General features: G+C 45.3%; 1 protein-coding gene across 2 annotated transcripts in view; it reads right to left on the reverse strand.

The window, feature by feature from the left end:
• Positions 1 to 6290: 6290 nt before the first annotated feature.
• Positions 6291 to 18631, reverse strand: part of LOC149855946 (monocarboxylate transporter 2-like) — a 49866-nt gene continuing 37525 nt past the window's right edge. For both annotated transcript variants that reach the window (XM_090022521.1, XM_090022520.1), the window contains exons 4-5: positions 14140 to 14973; positions 6291 to 9482 (exon numbers count right to left, since the gene is read on the reverse strand). In XM_090022521.1, coding sequence (XP_089878647.1) covers positions 9199 to 9482; positions 14140 to 14973 — 1118 coding nt within the window. In that variant the 3' untranslated portion in view covers positions 6291 to 9198. The remainder of the gene's footprint in view (positions 9483 to 14139; positions 14974 to 18631) is intronic.

Genomic DNA, 18631 nt, shown 5'->3' on the forward strand with positions numbered 1-18631 from the left:
AACACAATGGGGAGGTTTTGCGGCTGGTCTTAATCTATCAGCACAAGTCATTAGGAGAAAATGTATCTTCTTTATTAGCTTCTTGGATGAGATGCAAGGACTCATTTGTCTTAACCATATCAACGTGCTAACGCTATTGTCAGGTAGAATAATGACAGACATTATAGAGAACACAACCTGTCAGGAAGGAATATATTTGCTCATAAGTCATTCTGCATAAATATACACACCCTTACTCTTACCAGGCAGACTTTTGGGAATAATGGTAGGAGAGCTACACAAACTCAGTCAGAGGAAGGAAGAATAATGTGCTCCTGTGGTCCATATATCATCCCTCACAAGTGAGGCCTCTATCCATGTTAAGAAAAAAACAAAAACCAAAACAACCTCTAACTAATGAGCTGGGAACAAATCCTATTTTGGGAGAGGAAAGCAGGAGCACAAACCACAGACATGGGTGGGCATGTCATCTGGTCCCTGCTGCCCCATGGTTGTAAGTAATATGCCCACATGCTCCCTGCTTTCCTCTGAGTAGGGTGAGTGTTGGGAGTTCTTGGTACCATAAAATACTGTCAGCTTTCATATCACTGTCTGCCTCTGACACTTATATGAGCCTAATGAGTATAGTACCTGAACACCGCACAACCTAGCATGAGTGTAGGCTCACACTCTTGGGTGGGAAAGATGTGTTGTAATCGCCTTTTTACAAAGGGAAGATGAAACATCACATGGAAGTCTCTGGGCCTTCATGGCTTGCTTAAGATCACACAGTAAGTATGAGGCACATGGTCTCCAGAGTCCTTGGCGAGCACCATAACCCTCAACCTGCCTCTGAGAACTAAGCGGGCCTGTACACACCACAGGTTTTAAACCTCATTACATTAAATAGGTTTATAAAATTTAAACTTGTTTATTTTGGAACGCCATATTTGTGTTTACATGTACTAGGTTCTCAAACGAATTCAGCCGGGTCCCTGGCCTGCACCAGAGGGATGGTCCAGCACTGCCCCCCCGCACCCGTGTCCTGCCACGCAGCTGTGGAAGCAGGGAGATGGCAAACCACACAAGAAAAATAAATTATGTCGGAGGAGCGTTGGTTTGAATGGCTTTCATTTTCTAATTGCTTCTGCTTTTTTAAAGGGTTGAACTACAAAAACGTCGCAGCGCCATCTGGTGGTCAAAGAGGATCATTACACAACTTTGAGTGCCTTTGTGTTTGCAGGCGACAAATTCATGGCTGTGACACTTCAATTCCTGGCAAGCCAAAATAAACTACATCCCAGGAGTTTTAGTTTAAAAGCCTTTCTTTTGTGTCAAAGCATCAGGAAATTCTGCTTGTGCAAACAGACATGCAGTTGCAGCGCATGAAAGGGCAAAAATTGTGGTGTGTACATGAGCCCAATGGGTTTCCCAAAGATGGATGATGTCTGAGAGAGCTCTGCCAGCTGGTGAGTGCAGGTAAGTCACACTGCACTGTGGGGGGCAGGGTGTTTTGATAAGCTGGTGCAGTGGGTGCTATGGCCCTGGTTGTTTTCAGTGTTGCTGTCTGTGAGGTTATGGTTGTTGAACAGTTGGTCCCGTTTCTTCTTTGCTTTGGTTGTTCTAATAGTTGATTCCATTTCTTCTTCTTCCCTTGCTGGACAGCTCTCATCAGGTCCTTTTGGTAGCTGCTTTGGGTCTGCCCCATTAAGTATGTCTCTGCGTTCATTTCTTTCGGTTTAGTGGAGCCTGACAGTCTTTCTTGTTTCAACTGATCCCGTTTGCAGAAAAGTCAGTGGAGGGGGCTTCATGTCCTGCATAGTTGTGTAGTATACTTAAGAGTTGTGTGGATTAGCTGCAAAGCCCCTGGAGGTGATTTTGAAATCATTTGTTTATACAATTCTTCCATCAGATATAAATGAAAATTAAATAATACCCATTTTAAACACAAAGGCAGGTAGATAAGCAGCAATATATGGCAAATGTAGACTTTGTTCCTGAGAGCTACTGATATTGTGGAAGGGTCCGTTGACATTTAGGAATACTCTGCATTTTAACATTCACACTGTTTTTTTATGAGGTCATGTCTGTCTGCTCATCTAATATAACCAATGTTACTCTCACTGCTGACTGGCATGAAAGTCATATTTGAAAGTAATACCTTAGCATAATCTTTAATAAACCTTCATTGTCTACCAGGCGCTTTCTGAATGCAGCCAAATAAATGTGGTGTCAATTGCCACGGAAGATGCCTTGCTCAGTGATCTCTGTTGTTACATAAAATGATTGCATATTTCCAAGGCACACGTGATGAGGGTATGAAAGTACAGAGCGAAACTTGGCCTGCGCCTCTTTGATGCAGCGACCATTTTCTTCCACTTAGCTGCATTTCAGGAGCAATTTGCTCTGGGCATTGTGGACCATTCTGGCCGAGAATCACACTTTGCCTGTATTGAGAGGAGAGCAAGTGCATTTCTTTGTGCACATATTGCCAAAATGACTCCTCCTCCCCGTGCTCCCAAATTCATCTGAAACACATCTGTAGGAATACACAGCTCTTTGTCAACGCTCGGCCTGCCTCGTTAGGAGAGGAAAAACCACAGCTTCCTGTGCTTTCTCAACAAGAAAGGCTTGTGTAAACATTTTGTTCCCAGTGCGCCATTTTCATCCTCTTGGCTAGTATTTTATCCCAGATATATCTCCCTAGCAATGGAAAGCACACGTTCTCACACACACACAACCCCTAAAAGGTGAAACGTGTTGTATGCTTAGCCCTGCATCTCTGGCAACTCACATGAGCAAAAGCTGCAGGCTGGATCCTATCTGAGTAGATTTTGAGAAGCAGGACTGATCGGCATGGGAAACAATGCAGATTAACCTTTCTTGTGCTGCTTTACGCATCCAGTTGCATATGCTTCCACAGGCCGAAGCGCTACTGCGGAAGTGAAGCAATTCTGTGTACTTCATTCATCAAAGACAGAAGGTAGAGATTGGTTTGAAGTTGCCAACTTTTACATCTTCTGCATGATAAGCAGAAGATAAGCAACTTTCGGCTTACAGACTAGGAGTTCAAATACCTGAGATCGTGGTTCTATTACATTACATTTAGCAGGTCAAATGGGGAGACGAACTTTAGTGCATTGGGAACAGGAAATGTAAATGACAAATTAATCTGGGGGAGTGCATCTAAATCTCAGGGAATCAACTGATTTAAATTTACAACAATTTGGACCTATGGTAATAACCAGCAGCACTGTCAGGGGCTAATGCTGCCTCTCACCTGTGCTAACTTCATACTTATTAACATGTCTGACTGCTGTTGCACAGCCTCACAGCCAGGTGGCAGGACAGCCACTGAGGACTTATTTGCAATCAGGAAGGCTAGGGACAGAAATGACACACAAACTGGTGCAAGTGATCTGAAACCAGTCCAAATGTGTAACAAAACAGAAATTCGGTGCCTATAAACTGCTTTCAAAAAGCTGACATCCATTTAAGATAAACCTGGATGGATGTAGTATCAGACTTAACCTGAATCTGGAGGGGAACTGCAACAGAAGTTCGATAAACCAATTTAATCTAAATCAGTAAACTCATGGTCCCACAACTTCCCAGAGTGCTTTGCACCTCCCCTGCAAACCCCTCACCCCAATACAGTGGGCAGGCTAGCCTGGGCTCGAGCTGTCTGCTGCAGCCCCCTCTCCCTGGCTTCTGGCCTGGGCCACTGCAGACACGTGGCTGCATTTCTGGAAGTAAAAGTGAATGTCTGTTCACTTGCTTCTCAGTTCAATCCAAGCATCTTAGATTAACTTGCAAAGACTGAATTGATTAAGCCTCGGGCTTTATGACCATCTCTACTTAGTCTTGCTGGCTGTCGCAGAGCAGGAGACACACACCGCCTATACCTCATATAACATATACCAGTATACCAGTATAATTTTACTCTTCCTTTCCTCCCACCCAGGATAACTACATCAGGTTCTGGAAAATTGCACAAGGACAGGACTGTAATTTTGCTCCTCATTTGCACAGATATAAACACGTGTGTCCAGGCATTAAAACTGAACAACCGCATTCTTTACGTGGGATTTTTATGAGAAACAATGATTGCTCAGGTGAAACCTGAAAGGGGTGGGCATTGCTTGATACACGGCTGCTGTGATACGCACCTTTGCACACTTTGTCAGGCAGCTTTGCAGGAACAGAGTAGTCGCATTCAGGCCCTGTGCAAACGTCCGGGGTGCTTGTCACTTCGTCCTGTCCAATGGCATCTGTTTCTCAAAAGCTGACCACAGCGGCATGATCATAGGAAAGTAGGACTGGAAGGAGCCCTACAAGGGCATCTAGTCCAGCCACTGCTCAGGGCAGGATCGTCCCCGACTAAAACATCCCAGTCAAGTGTCTATCTAATCTGCTCTCGAAAACTTCCAGGATGGAGAGTCCACAGTTTCTCTAGGCAGCTTATTCCAGTGCTTGACCACCCTCTTATTTAGTTAGTGCCTCTTAATCTCCATCTGCTGAAGTTTGAGGCCGCTACTCCTAGTCCTGTCCCCTCCCTCTGCACCCCCAGTCACGGAGAACAGCCCACTTCCATTCTTTGTAATCATCCTTCAGGTATTTGAAGGCTGTTACCAAATCCTCCCATGGTCTTCTCGTCTCCATACTAAACAACACTAGCTCTTTCAGCCTTTCTTCAAGCTATCTGGATTTCCCTGTCCAGGCGATACCAGTCGCTTCAGGTTGCATTGCTTTGCAAATGGAAACAAAGGCCCACAGCAATAGCAAAGGAGCAGAAGGAATATTTCACAGCCCTTCTCTGGTAGCTGTTTCTTTTCTCAGTCTGTTGTTCAGCCAACAAGTCCCTTGAAGCAAAAATCCAGGAGAAAGAACAAAGCAAGAGCCACAAAACAGACTAAGGCTTCTTTTAAAGCCCCAAGCAATCCCTGAGCGCAGGAGCCAAGCACAATTCTTAAGATCCAAGCTAATTTAATGTGAAATAGCTGTCTAGCAACAGAAGTCAACTGAAATGCAGTGAAAAAAAAAACAAACCTGTCTCTGTATATTTAAAATGAAAACCCTGCCCCTGCTGAACGAGTATGTTGACCAATATTCCTTCCACCTGACTTGTCAAAAAGGTACTTTTGAGCAAGTGCATCTGTAACTATAATGTGTCCAATTTACCATGCAGATCACCAAATGAGATCTGCAATTAGGGTGCCTTCCTTCTCTATAGTTTGTGCTGAGGGAGGCATCTCATTGCATCATTCACACTTCAGAGATGAACAGGAGTTTAGGAACACTTCCTTGATATATTTGCTGGTCTTTGGAAACATGTTTATGGACTGGCGTATTGAACATTTCGGACCCCCTTCAGCAAAGCACTTAAACATGCTGAGACATTGCTAAGGTTACTCACATGCTTAAGAGCTCTGCTGGACTGAAACCAGGTGCTCTGTACTGTGGGAGCCAAGCCTTACACAGAAGGCCAAAAATCATCAAAAACATGTCAATGCCTCCATTAAAATCGCTCCTATGAAAGAAGCCACACAAGTGTGGAATAAGGAGCTTCTCAAGTAGTAAAGAAAGAACCGAGTTTGCAAGAAAATGGGAAAGTGGTGGTTTAACCTTTGGGGGTGTAAAAAGTGACAAGGAGCTGTTTGTTAAACATGGCGATAGCCTGTTCTGCAACCAGCAATGCACTGATTATTATTTTATGCATTCATTCCATATATTGCTGCTTTTCTCTTTTTGCATTGGAAATGCTACTGTATGTGGTTGGTAGGGTTATATATAGTATTATAAAGTGTTTATAAGATCCTACATTTATTAAGCATGTTCTGGATTCCCACTAAATTGGACACCTTACCTCAGCTGGTGTAAATCAGCATTTAGGACAAGTGATTTCCATGCCGTATTATGCCAGCTTCTAGAGTTAATTGACTGATAGGGTTGGGTGGGAACCTTCAATATAAGAGATGAGCTACACATGGACTGTCCTGCCCTGGGGTGACTTTCTGCAGTCCCCTTCCAGGTGTATGAGCAATATATTTGTACTCAACTCTTTCTTATGCTTTTATTACAACGTCTATGACCCAGATGTCCTGGTTTTCCATCCTGAAATCCAGTTCCTCTTTGGTCTGCAATGCCTTGTGGCAAGAAGTTTCACATGGTGAGTGTGGCATGGAAAAGTGAACCTACTTGTAGGAATCTCTATGAAGGCCTGAAACCGGGCACAGCGATGAGACCTTGTGGGACGCTTAACAGAAGAGAAGACCAACATCGGCCCCGTAGGCAAACACTGAAGAAAGGTCAACAGTTTTGTAAAAGTGTTTTATTTGATACCGTAATGTTTCCAAATGACATGTGCTGTCAGACAACATTCAGGCCTTTCCAGCAACACCACAGGTAGTAAATAGCAGTGGCATATTTAGTTGATGACAACAAAGAGTCTTAAAAAACAACTGCTCCAATATTGTGTGGCTGTGCTCTCCAGAGCAAAGGCAAGGCGGATGAACTCACAGCCCTCTTCAACCCCGTGGCTTAGCGCTGTAGGACCGTGATTTCACCCAGAGAGTGGGTGGGGTGGGGAGAGTTATGACCATTGAATCCTACAGATGTAGGGCTGGACGTGACCCCCAGAGGTCATCTAGTCCAACCCCCTGCCTGAGGCAAGATCATCTTTATCCAAATCATCCTATGCAAATCTCCTGTCTAATCTATTATTATGTATTATGTATAATTAAAGAGCAGCAGTATACATAGGAATGATTTTAAAAGAAAAAAAAATCCCTCATAGCCATGTTGTATCCCTCCAAACGGTATTCTAGGTAATGACTGCTTTACATAAAACCACAAACTAGAGGAAGGGGCTTGAACCCAGAACTCACCCCTTTTCTAGTCAAGTACCTAAACCACTAAACTACAGGGTTAGCCCTTTGCTTAAGTACTGTCTTGCCTCTAATGATGGTTTACCCCAGACACAACAGCAACCTGAAGGAATGAGATTACCTCCTTAACCCGGCTCAACCTAGGAATAGTCCAACGGGGAGGGAACTTGGCTGAGACACGAGCTTGAATCTCTCTCCAATAGAGAAAAGACTTGGACCAACTGCTGAACAATAGTATTTTGTGAGGAAAGCCCAACCCTACCAGGGAGAAGGTCTAGGATTGCAAGTAAGGAGTCTACATCCCAAGGAAGACGCACCTCTTTCCTACTGGTATTGCTTATTGCCTAGCTTAGGTGGCTCCTCACTTAATATGCTGACTTCTATGGATCACCTTCTGAAATACCCAACCTAGTGCCTGAGGACACTGGCAATAACATTTCCCTACACCACGTGGGTGTTGTGAGAGTAGACAGTACTTCAAAGCTCTGCTTCTGTCTACCATATTCTGTTTAAATATTAATAGATGAACCCTTCCCACGACCTGGAACTTAACAGACAGAGAAAGCCCACAAAAAATTGAAGACTGACACAGTGCACAGGTCCTTCGTTCAGGGCAAATCCCGTCCTTCAGTTTTACTTAGTCCAACTGTGTCTTCGGTTATCCCATGACTTGCTCATGCAACAACCAGTTGGTCATCCAGGCCAAAGGCTCATGAGTGCCTGGCTCCCAGTCTGGAGCACATTAGCTAGCAGCTATTTTGAGTACTTTACATGTACACTCATACCCATGTGCGTATTGTCATAGCTTAGAAACTAGGGATTTAATTCATGCAGATTCATTAAACCAGGCCTGATTTCAAAATGAAAATCATATCATCATAGAAAAGCAGGGCTGGAAGGCACCTCAGGAGATCATCTAGTCCAACCCCCTGCTCAAGGCAGGATCGCCCCTGACTAAACCGGCTCAGACAGAGGTAGTTACGTTAGCCGTGTTAGGCATAAGTTAGGCAGAATTTGGGGTAGGGTTGCACCTTATAGACTAACTGAATCAGAGATGCATACGCTTTCCTAAACAGCAGCTGCTGCATGCAAAAGCTTATGCATCTCTGACTTAGTTGAACCATCCCAGTCAGGTATCTGTCTACCCTGCTTTCAAAAACTTCCAAGGATGGATAGTCTACAACCTCTGAGTGCAGCCTGTTCCTGCCACATGGTGGGAAAACTCCTCCTAATCTCCAATCTAAATTTCCCCTGCTGCAGTTTGAGACTATTACTGCCAGTCATATAACCAACTTTTTTATAACCGCCCTCCAGGTATTTGCAGACTGCTGTCAAATGCTGCCTCAGCTTTCTCTTTTCCAGACTAAATTGCCTTAATTCTTTCAGTCTTTCCTCACAAATCACGTGAATGAACAAGCAACCCAAGGAGTGCCGTGCAATTGAGCCTAAACTCCTCCCTTCTGAGGTGCTGAAGAATATCTTCTCTCAGAAAGCCTAATTACTCCTCCGCACGATGAAGGTGCAAAGTAAAAGCACGGCTGCAAACCGAGTGTGGTCTCCAAAACCCCCTGGTAGGTTCTCACACCTGGGTCTAAGGCGGTAAGGTCAAGGGGGCAGGGCAGGGAGGCACTTCGCAGGGGCCGGGAACGCCAGCAGAGACAGGATCAGGCCTTCAGTAAGAGTCATTCTCAAAAGAAGATCCCTAACAAGGAGAAGATGCCTAATCCAGAGCCCAGTGAGGTGAGTGGGGGTCTTTGCACTGACCTTGCTGGACACCGGATTAGGCATCAGGTCAATGGAAGTCACTCGTGAACAAGAGCAGAAGTCGAGTGACAAGCTTGTACGATTCCTACTAGAGAAACCATCCAAAAAAGGAGGCAGGGTCCTCAGCATGGAGCAGGGCTGTGCAGTATGCTATAGCTTTGCTCTGCTTTGTCTAGGAGAAGACTAGAAAAACAAATCCGGGGTCTTATCAAATGCTGGCGCAAAGGACAAAGGCAGAGTTAGGCTACGGCTAGACTGCCTCCCTGCACAGCCCAGGACTGCTGCTTGGAAGAAGCCCCTGCCCCTCACACGTCCAAGGCTGGTGAGTAGGGAGACTAAATGGCTCAGAGGGCATGGCACAGCCCTCCCGGGGTGTGTTCTCAGGGCCCCTTTAAGCTGCCTGTTTTACCTAAAGGCCAACTGAATGCATGCCTGAAGCGGGAGTAAGTGAGCAGTGCCGGGTTTGCAAAGCCTGAGACACCTAAAATGATTTCACTGTTACAGTCAGCTGAAGAAATGAACCCCTCCCGCTCCTTCCCAATTCTCCACGCAACCTGTTGCAACAGGCTTACACTTCACTCAGGCCATTAACTTCCTTCTTTAGTCCTTGTTCATCTGTCAACGGTTCCAGCTCCTGGCCATCCTGCATCTTTTCGCTGTCCCAGTTATTGCTCCCTTCATTTATTGGCTTTCCATGCTCGGGGTCCTTCGTGCCCACTGCCTTCTCCTCTTTCGCAAGCATGCGGTAATTGTAGTAATTCATGATGAACAGGAACGTTCCTGCCAAGACCATCACGGCTCCACATTTAATGAACATGTATTTGTAATCCCCAAAGGTATCTATAAGTGCTCCTGTGAATCACAAGAAGAAAAGGCATGTTGGAAGCAAAGATCTCAATGCTTTCAGTGTCTTCTGCTTGGGAATATTAAGGCTTGCTATTGTGACTGTAGAGTAAAACAGGGGATGTTCTCTACTTTCAGCTCTGATACTACAAACAGTTAGCTTTATGGCATGCAAAGCTATGATGAAGTCAATGGCTATTCCCAATACACAAAGTTCAACCAAGGGTGAAGTCTCAGAGGGACTGAGACTTTACAGCACAGACCTGAAATTTCTTTGGCCCATCTATTTCCATGCATTCACTTTGCAGCACCAGATTCAAAGCCCACAGAAGTCAATAAGAGTCTTTCTACGGGCTTTAGATCAAAGGCTGGGTGAATAACCTCCACCTAGCTTCATGAGTTCTTGGCCAACAGAAGTGAGGTCTGATGATGAGCTTTGACAGCTGATAATTGAGAAAGGGGTTAATCCCAGCCAATTTGTTTCTTCCTAGACCAATAAAAAGCATCAGATGGCAATGACCATGGGTCAGCGGTAGCCTTGTCTGCACTGGAACTGTAGCCTGGGCGGTGAAAGGGCACCGCATGGGATCTGAGAGCATTAGTTCCAGGGAAAGCAAGGCTGATGCTGTTGGTATGAAATATTTTCAATTTCAAGAAAAACATGCCGGTTTCATCTCAAAGGTTAATGCCTTGGCTATGGGGTTGTAGAACAACTGTAGAGAGACAGCTTAATTGAAATGCCAGCCTTCACCATTATTGCAAAATGCAACGTAAAGTAAACCTGGCTAGGATGCTGATGCTGGACACTCATGCCCAACAACTGGAGCAATATGGACCAATTTGAATATCCTACATCTGATGAAAATAACCCGTGTGTGTGTGTGTGTGCACCTGTGTGCAAATTTACACACACACACAACCCTTCTTGAAATTCACAAGCTCTCTGACTTACTTCCTGAGTGACAAGTAATGTTTGGAAAGTCTGGGTGATTAATTATCCTGGTGCGTGCCTACTCTAAATAGGGATTTTATGGCCACTAAACATATTTCCTGATGGCAAAAATTATTAGCTCAACTGGTTTTGGTCAACGATCTTCTTGCCTCTTTTATAGACATCCTGATGCACAGTTTTCAATATATTGTTTTATGGACGTTACTCGTGAAACATCAAGCAAAGGCTAATTACAGCAATTTTTCCTTCTTGCTAATCAGGATGACCTAGAGGTCTGCTAAATAGCATTCATTGAGGGTTTTAATGAGTAGGATATTGGAAAATTCAACAGTAGGATAGTCTTGCCTCTTTTCCTTTGAGAATAAGATAAAGTCATACAACAAACTGGGAACAATTTACTTAGTTCATTAACACAGAACCCTACCGTGGGTTATTAAAATGCCAAAGAACCAATAAATTTGCTGGTTATTAAAATGGTAAGGGAAAAAAACAACAAAACTAATAATACTGACTATAATACTGCATTGTCCTGGCCTCATTAGCAGTCTTTCGTCATTAGTTTAATCTCCTGAATTAAAAAAATTATATAGTATAGAGAAGAGTCACCTTAGAACTGTGTTTTCTTCTGTTTGCAATAAATTTGACAATGAATCTTCGCAAAAAAACCAAGAAGATGCAGCTATGTTTGCCATGCAATATGAGCTAGGTGGTAAAAGGAAGAATTAAATTGTTCTGTAAAACGTGTGACATTGAATATTAGAAGTTTAGCTAATTCTTTTTTTTTTTTTAGCCCATGATATTTAAAAACAGATCTATCCCACAGCTTTGGGTTCCTGTGGGTTCCTTTGACTTCTAATGAAGCACTGCTATAGTCCACAGAACCAGCACGGTTTTCCTGTTAGGTATCCAGACACCTACCAAACAGCCAGCCTGCTTAAATGCTGATGCTGTAGTAGGCTGCACAGAAGGTTAAGGGCATTTGCAGCAGACCACTACGCTGCCGTGCACGCAGGTGATGTTGCTGACTCTTCTCCCCAGTCTCCTCGCCCTCTTCTATCCCCTCAGAATGGATGTGCCAGCCAGTTTGGGTGCTTGTACACGCAATGCCATAAAGTGACATTTTCCTCACATGTACATGTTAGTGTGGCTTAATGGCGTCACCGTGTACACATGCAGGACTTCGGGGGGTTTTAAATGAGTTTGCAACTTGGCAAATCGCAACGATGCAGCTGTCAGCTTGCCCACCCAGCCGTGGAAGAGGGAGGCAGGCTCTGCAGAAGTGGTGAGGGGTCTGATCCCTTTTTTTCATGTTTTTTGGTGAAGCCTCCTGCCTCTCCCATGGCTAGGGGGCAAGCTGCTGGTAGGTTGAGCAGCCCCGGTCCTTCCCTCCATGGCAGCAGTACCCCTGGGCAGGCTCCTAGTGGGCCAGGGGCTGACCCAGCTCAGAGGCAGCACCTAGCCTGATCCAACTCTTCCCCAACTCTGAGCTGGGGCAGTACCTGGCCTGCTAGCAGCCTGCCTGGGCAGCCCTGGGAGACACCACCTCTGTTGCGGAGAGAAGGACCGGGGTCTCCCGCAGCTCAGGGGCCGCTCAGCCTGCTGGCAGCTTGCCCCACTGGCTGCAGGAGAGGTGGGCAGGATATGATGAAAAATGAAAAAGAAAAAGACCTGGCCCCTCGCCAGAAGCAGTGAGGGGCCCAATCCTTTTATTTTTTCAGCAGAGCCTGCCAGAGGTCATGGGGCAAGCTGCTGGTGGGCTGAGCGGCCCATGACCTGTGGGAGCCCCCGGTCCTTCCCTCTGCAGTGGCGGCACACCCTGGGGATGCCCAGGCCAGGTGCTGCCCCAGCTCAGAGACAGCACTGAGCCCAATTCAACTCTTCCAGCACCCCATGCACTGTCACCGTTGCCTTCCCTGGGACGGGCTGGGCTGCACTGGGACAGTGCAGGGGGGCAGCAGGAGGGTGGCTGGCTGTGCCAGGGCCTGGAGAAGGTGGCAGGGATGGTGCACAGGGTCCTGGAAGCCTGGCCAGGCTCGGCCGGGCAGGCTCCAGCTCCAACAACAACAAAAAAAAAGGGCTTGGGCCTAGTGCCATAACATGCCAGGAAAATTGAAATGATTTAATCCTCAGGGTTTTATTCTGTGCCCCATCATTTCAATTTAGGGGGCATAGGATAAAACCTTGGGGATGAAACCTCCATGACATGTACAAGCACCCCTGGATGTCACCTATGGACTCATGGGGACCTCAGTCGTATTACAGAGCTACTGCCCCATCTCAACTCTGCTCTGCAAAGCTAGGGCCGCAGTGACATTTAGTGGAGACGTGAGGTAGGGTTGTCTTTGTGTGCCACCTCCCCAAAAGACCCGTCAAACTGGCAGTCGCTCTCTTCTGTCCGGCCCAGCTGTTCAGGTGGGGAAGGGAGAGCTTGCCTCCACAGTCATGTCAATTAAAGGGGTCTAATCTTTTCACACCAGTGCAATGTTTTGCTAGCACAGCTGACCTGCTTTTAGCCAGCCATGACAAAGGGTCCTTGACAGGTAAGTCACAGGCAGGCTAAGGCTCCTTTTGATTTCTTTTGAGTTATCCCTCTATTAATAGAGTCTCTCTCATAGCAGACAGCAGTCTGATGCTGGCTCCGAAGGCGGTAGGACACATCCAAGCCCTTTCCAAAAGCTCTTTTCCATTCACAGAAATGCTGCATAGACTCCCCACTGGTGCATTTCAGGTATCATCCACTTCAAGACGGTACTACCAGTTGTTGTATTTTTGTTTAGAGAAGACAAGCGGTATCTGGGGAGCCGCTGGTCCATGGGGGGCATTCTTCTCTCTATCTGTCTGGCACTTGGACGTCTTCAGTAGGTCTCTGGATCCCAAACAGGAAAACCATCTTGTTTTCTGTGCGGTAACTGTAGCAAGCTAGGACATTTACAGGAGGATCCTGTTCTGAACTGCCTGCTGCTTAGAGATAATACCAGACCAACAGTGCATTTTTCCTGTATAAGCATTTGCCAAAGAAAAGAATAACACAAGCCTCCAATTCGCTGTCAGAGATGTGTCCCATTCTGTTAGTTTGGGATTTTTTTGCTCTAAAACATGCTAGTAAAGAATGGGACTAACATATCAAACCTATTCGAAACACCCTGCATCAAAGTCTTATTTTCAGCACGGACTTTACAGGCTCTACGGGGCAAGCAAGGAGGATGGAAATCCATAAACAGAATCGCGCCGAGTTACTTTCTTGGCACTTTAAGTTTGGCTGCGTAGGAAATGAAAGCATTCAGACTGGCAGCTTACTGGATCTATGCTCATTTTCAAGACAAAGAAGCAGCATCAGTTAAGACCCAGGCGCTCAGTTCAGCAAAGGGATTTCCTTGGATTAGCAGCATGTTTAAAATTAAGTGTGTACTTATATGCTCTGCTGAATTGTGGCATTAAGCATTCAGCAGCTGGGTCCCACTGTATAGGAAGTGTTTGAAAAGACCCAGGCTGCCTTATGCTTCCAGGGTACATGCAAACCTGTTGGCTTCAGGTGGAATAATGCCCACAGTAAGAAAGGAGAAAATGCGTTGCCCAAATGTAGGACCTGTAGTCTATACCCAATCACAAGTAGAACAAAAACACAGGGCTGAGGTAGAGAAAAGCCACTCTGCAAACTCTAATCTATCACAATACAAGCCTACGAGCTAGAGCAAGGGACGGTATCTCGCTTACCTCCAACTGGTGGTCCTAGTAGTATGGTGCAACACTCTGCAATAGTTACAAGTCCAACGGCGCTTGTGAACCGCACAGCTCCAACAAGGTCCATGAGCGTTTCAAAGAGCATGGCACAAACCATACCGAATGCCAAGCCGAAAAAGACAGAGTATATGACAAGCCCTGCATAGTCCGACGCTAAGGGGCACAAAAGGTGGCAGGCACCGTTAAAAGCAATGGAAAAGCTGAAAAAATACTGGATCTTTGGTCTCACCCATTTACTGTTTGCAATGAGGCCAGTTGTGGGCCTGGCAATCATATCGACTATAGCAAGAATAGAGAGGAGGAAGGCTGCTGAGTATTCATCAATGCCCATGTGCTTGGCATATGGTGCCAAAAACACAATTGGGGCAAAAAAACCCAGAAACATGAGGACGTTTCCAACCAGGTATATCAGGAACCCTCTGTGCTTGAAGAGGGAACAATCCAGGTACTGGTTAAATTTTGCACAGCACTGTTTGTCTTCCTCCTCTTCTGTTGCAGCCAAAAAGCCAACAGCTTTGGCAGTCTCCTTTACTTCCTTGTTGGCTTCTTTTTGAATGGGGCCAGTTGCGTGGCCAATGGGCCTGAAGAGAGCCCCTGCCACGCAGCAGTTCAGTAAAATTGCCCCGAGGATTAAAAAGCTGCCCCTCCATCCAAAATTGTCAAAAAGGAACTGGTTCAAAGGGGCGAGGGTACAAAGCATGACAGGGCTTCCTGCCATGGCAAGGCCGTTGGCAATTGGTCTTCTCTTTAGAAAGTATTTCCCAATGATTATCACTGAGGGCTGGAGGTTGAGAGCAAGGCCGAATCCTGAAACAGAGAGGAAAAACCGTGATACAAAGCCAGGCTGCCAATATTTCCAATGGATGGATGGTGGCTGGGTCTGAGTCCCTAGTGAGCTCTTCAGACCTGCCCCTTTGCATGCAAGGGATGGAATGACATGAAGTGAACTTCAAAATCTCAAGGCTGGTGTTACTATTGTTCATATAGCAATAATCACGAAGAGATCATGCTCACATAGATAGCCAAGGCAAATCTCCCAACCATGTGGGCAACGATATCCATGCAAGCTCTAAAAGAAAACAATAGACCTTGGGTTGAATAGGTGCAATAACAGCCCTCCCGTTGACTGTTAGCATACTGGTGTGAGGAACTGGGGTTAGAAACAAGAGATTAAAACAACTGAAAGGTCAAGTGTACAAGTGCAAAAGTGGCATTCACTGCAGTTCTCAGAAGGAATCGAAGTTAGAATGATCTTGCAAGCATTTTTAAATTAAAATCACTTTTTGCTGTATTTAAAATTATGAAGAGTGCTATACATTTCCGTAAGTAAGCTGGCTAGCTAACTACCCCTTACATCCCTACTGCATGAGCTCAAAGGTATTTCCTGAAACAACAGGTGTTAAATGTTTAACTTTGTGATGGTTTGAGTATTCCCAGGTTCTTTAAGATACCTATAAAGAATCTGCTCCTCTTTAAAAGAGCTTTATAAAAAAAAAAGAGTCTGCATGCTGATTCCTGTTACAAAATAAAATTGTTAATATTGCATATCAGTCTAAAAGCTACATTTAAAGACTAGAGAATACATTTTCTACCTTATCGCTTCATTAGTGAATAATCCGTGCTGAAACAAAATTGAAAGTTAATCCTTGAATGGAGCATTCTGGAAAATGGTAATCCAGAAAATAGAGTCATGCTGATTTTTTTTCAGTTCATTAGTCCATATAATTAGTTTGTTTAACTTGCAGTGCCCAGTTAGGCATATGGCTTTACAGAATAAAATAAGAAGGTCAAGACCCTTCAAGTTAATTAAGAAAAGCTATTGTTAATAACTGATATAGAACAAATATTAGATGGCACAGGGCAACTCTAATTCCACCTACAGGATAATAATAATCAACGTAGTGTTGATAATTCCCCAGGCCAATCCTGAACAGACAGTTTAAAAAAAAGAGCCAAATATTTTTAAAAAGACATCTTATAAAACGATGTGGCTGATGGGAAATTCAGACATAGATTTGACATATGATTGTTAATTTGAGCTGCTGGTGGTAGATAATCCAGTGATACCGTAGGACCAGCCGTCTGCTGTAAATAAAACAGGAGCTAAAGAGCAGAAGGGCCTCAGGCTGGCCCAAAGCAATGGGGTAATTTCCCCTCATCGAAAGATTTGCTCACCGCGGTGCGTTAGAGTCAGGTTTAACTCCAACTCAGTCAGGTAAATCCAGAAGCTTAATGTTCATTTAAACTCAGGGTTTTCCATGAGGATCAACAATCACTTTAATGAGAAGGAAAATTACACTGGAAGCCAACTATCCATTTAACCAACAACTTTGCTAGCTGAATGCCAATTTGACAGCGACACGCATCCTGGTTTAAAATAACTTCATTTTCTTCCAGCTAATTGGGCTCTCACAGTTCCACACCAAGAGACAGGGCGTTTAAATTACTTTCAGATTTGGCTAATCTTACCCTGAAATATTTATATCTATTCTTTTGTTAGTGTGATGTCACTAGAAAAGGGTTCCCATACCCCTCGAACGGGATCTGCTCCCAGAGACCTTGCATCGTTGTGGGGAGCCACAGAAGCCATTGCAAGAAAGGAAATGAAGGATGCAGCCCTATGCAGCTGATACCATTAGGGGGTTAAAGTTGAACTGCTTGTGTGCATCTAAGCCAGCATTTGATTAGAGTAGGATGCACACGGCCCAGCTAACTCGCTTGTAAGTGCTATGGGAAAATAAGCGAGCCCCCAAGGGAGGGAGAGTGAAGATTTTGGCTTTACGTCCTACGCAGACAGCGGCATTTCATACAGCCTTCCCGACCACAGCGCTCCTTTCCTGCTCCCGACCTACCGCATAACTTTGCAACTGATCTACATACAAATGGAAAAAAAGACATAGCCTAATCGAGATAGCAATTGAGAACGGTGTGTCTAATCTCTCCAGCAGAAAGAGACACATTCGCGGTGATAGCCTCCCCGTCTGATTAGCATGCCAAAGGCGGAGGACAGTAGCAGAGGTCTTTTTACTGCCGAGTCTCTCATTTTAACTCTATCCCTGGGAATTAAACAGGGCACGCTCTCCTAAGCCAGAGTGCGTCTCCCTCTCAGTATACGAAGCAGGAGACTCACAGAAGTGCAATCTTTCCAGGTTGTTTAAGATTCACTGTAAATTGCTTTGTAAGTCTCTCTTCCCTTACCGTAATGTTTCCTCAGGCACGTGATCTCAAGGGCCTGGTTTTATAATTGCCCTTGAATGCTCCCATGTCAAATCGGACCAAACCAGGAGAAAAAGCTCTTCAAGCCTAATTAAGAGCATCAAGCAATTTAGCCGCGTGATAAGCATTTTCTTTACTCTGATGTTCCCCCAGGCCTAAGAAGTTAGGTGCTAGGGTCACTAGGCCTTGTCTATGTGCGGTGGTTTAACTTGTGATATCAGCAGTTACTCAACAAGCAAGCAGCCCCATCTGCTATCAGATAACCCCCCTCTTTTGCAGTCATCGGGACAGAGGGATCTTTGAAGGAAATTTCTGGCTATGTCATTTTTCATTGCCAGCACGGTTACATACGTCTCTTCCTGATGCACAGTTCATCCTGTTGACTCTTTCGGGCAACCGACAGCATTTTAGAAGTACTTATCTAGGTGCCTAAAAACTTGCACGGGGGCCTAGTGAGCAGGGCTTTCAAAAGGACCTATGCCCATTGGGCCTTCTGGTGTTAACACAATACGTGCAATAAATAATTATAAGCCACAGGAGAAAGTTCCCCCAGGAAAAGCTCTCTTTGACCGTTCATAATAGGGAGCATAGTGCCTTTTTGTCAATCAGTTGGTGCTAACTGTTGTCAGAGACAGGCTACCAGGCAAGGTCTGGTCTGAGCTACTGTAGATCCTGACTCAAGAAGGTCCTGACTCAAGAAGACTGCTTAGCATTAGCCAGTCCCATGTGAAGTCGCACTTCTTTTCACTGAAGAGCAGTGTGAAATACTTCTGCATCCCACAGCAAAGGGTTTGTCTTCTATCGCCGCTACCCTGACTTCAAAGACTCCTTTAGCTTCCCTAGTAGGCATCTGCTTGGAAGGCAATGATGCAAAACAAGTTTGGCAGGGGCTACGTCACCACTGCGAGGAGGGTGTGAGGTTTCTGGACTCCCTTCAAAGAAGCCATTGCTCCCTCAGTGATGATTGCAGGCCCTCAGTGGACATCAATGGCACAGTAAGTAGGACAGCTTGGGAAATACAAAGAACAAGTGCCAAAGAGATGCGAAGGGGCCCTTTATAACCACAACCCACACTGAGGGAGGCAGCCCTGGTGTAGGGAAGCACGGCAGCAAATGTTTGCAACCCAATTCATTCACCCAAGAAATCTGCTGCTCTCCTGGAGCCACTGCTCTCCGGCTGGGCTCCCTGCCTGTGCACAGGCATGTGGGTGTCTTCCTCTTCTTTATCTTTGCTCATTTAAGACACTCA

Source organism: Crocodylus siamensis, chromosome 11 (genome assembly GCF_052110815.1).
Source record: "Crocodylus siamensis isolate JL-2025a chromosome 11, ASM5211081v1, whole genome shotgun sequence".
Taxonomy (NCBI): domain Eukaryota; kingdom Metazoa; phylum Chordata; order Crocodylia; family Crocodylidae; genus Crocodylus; species Crocodylus siamensis.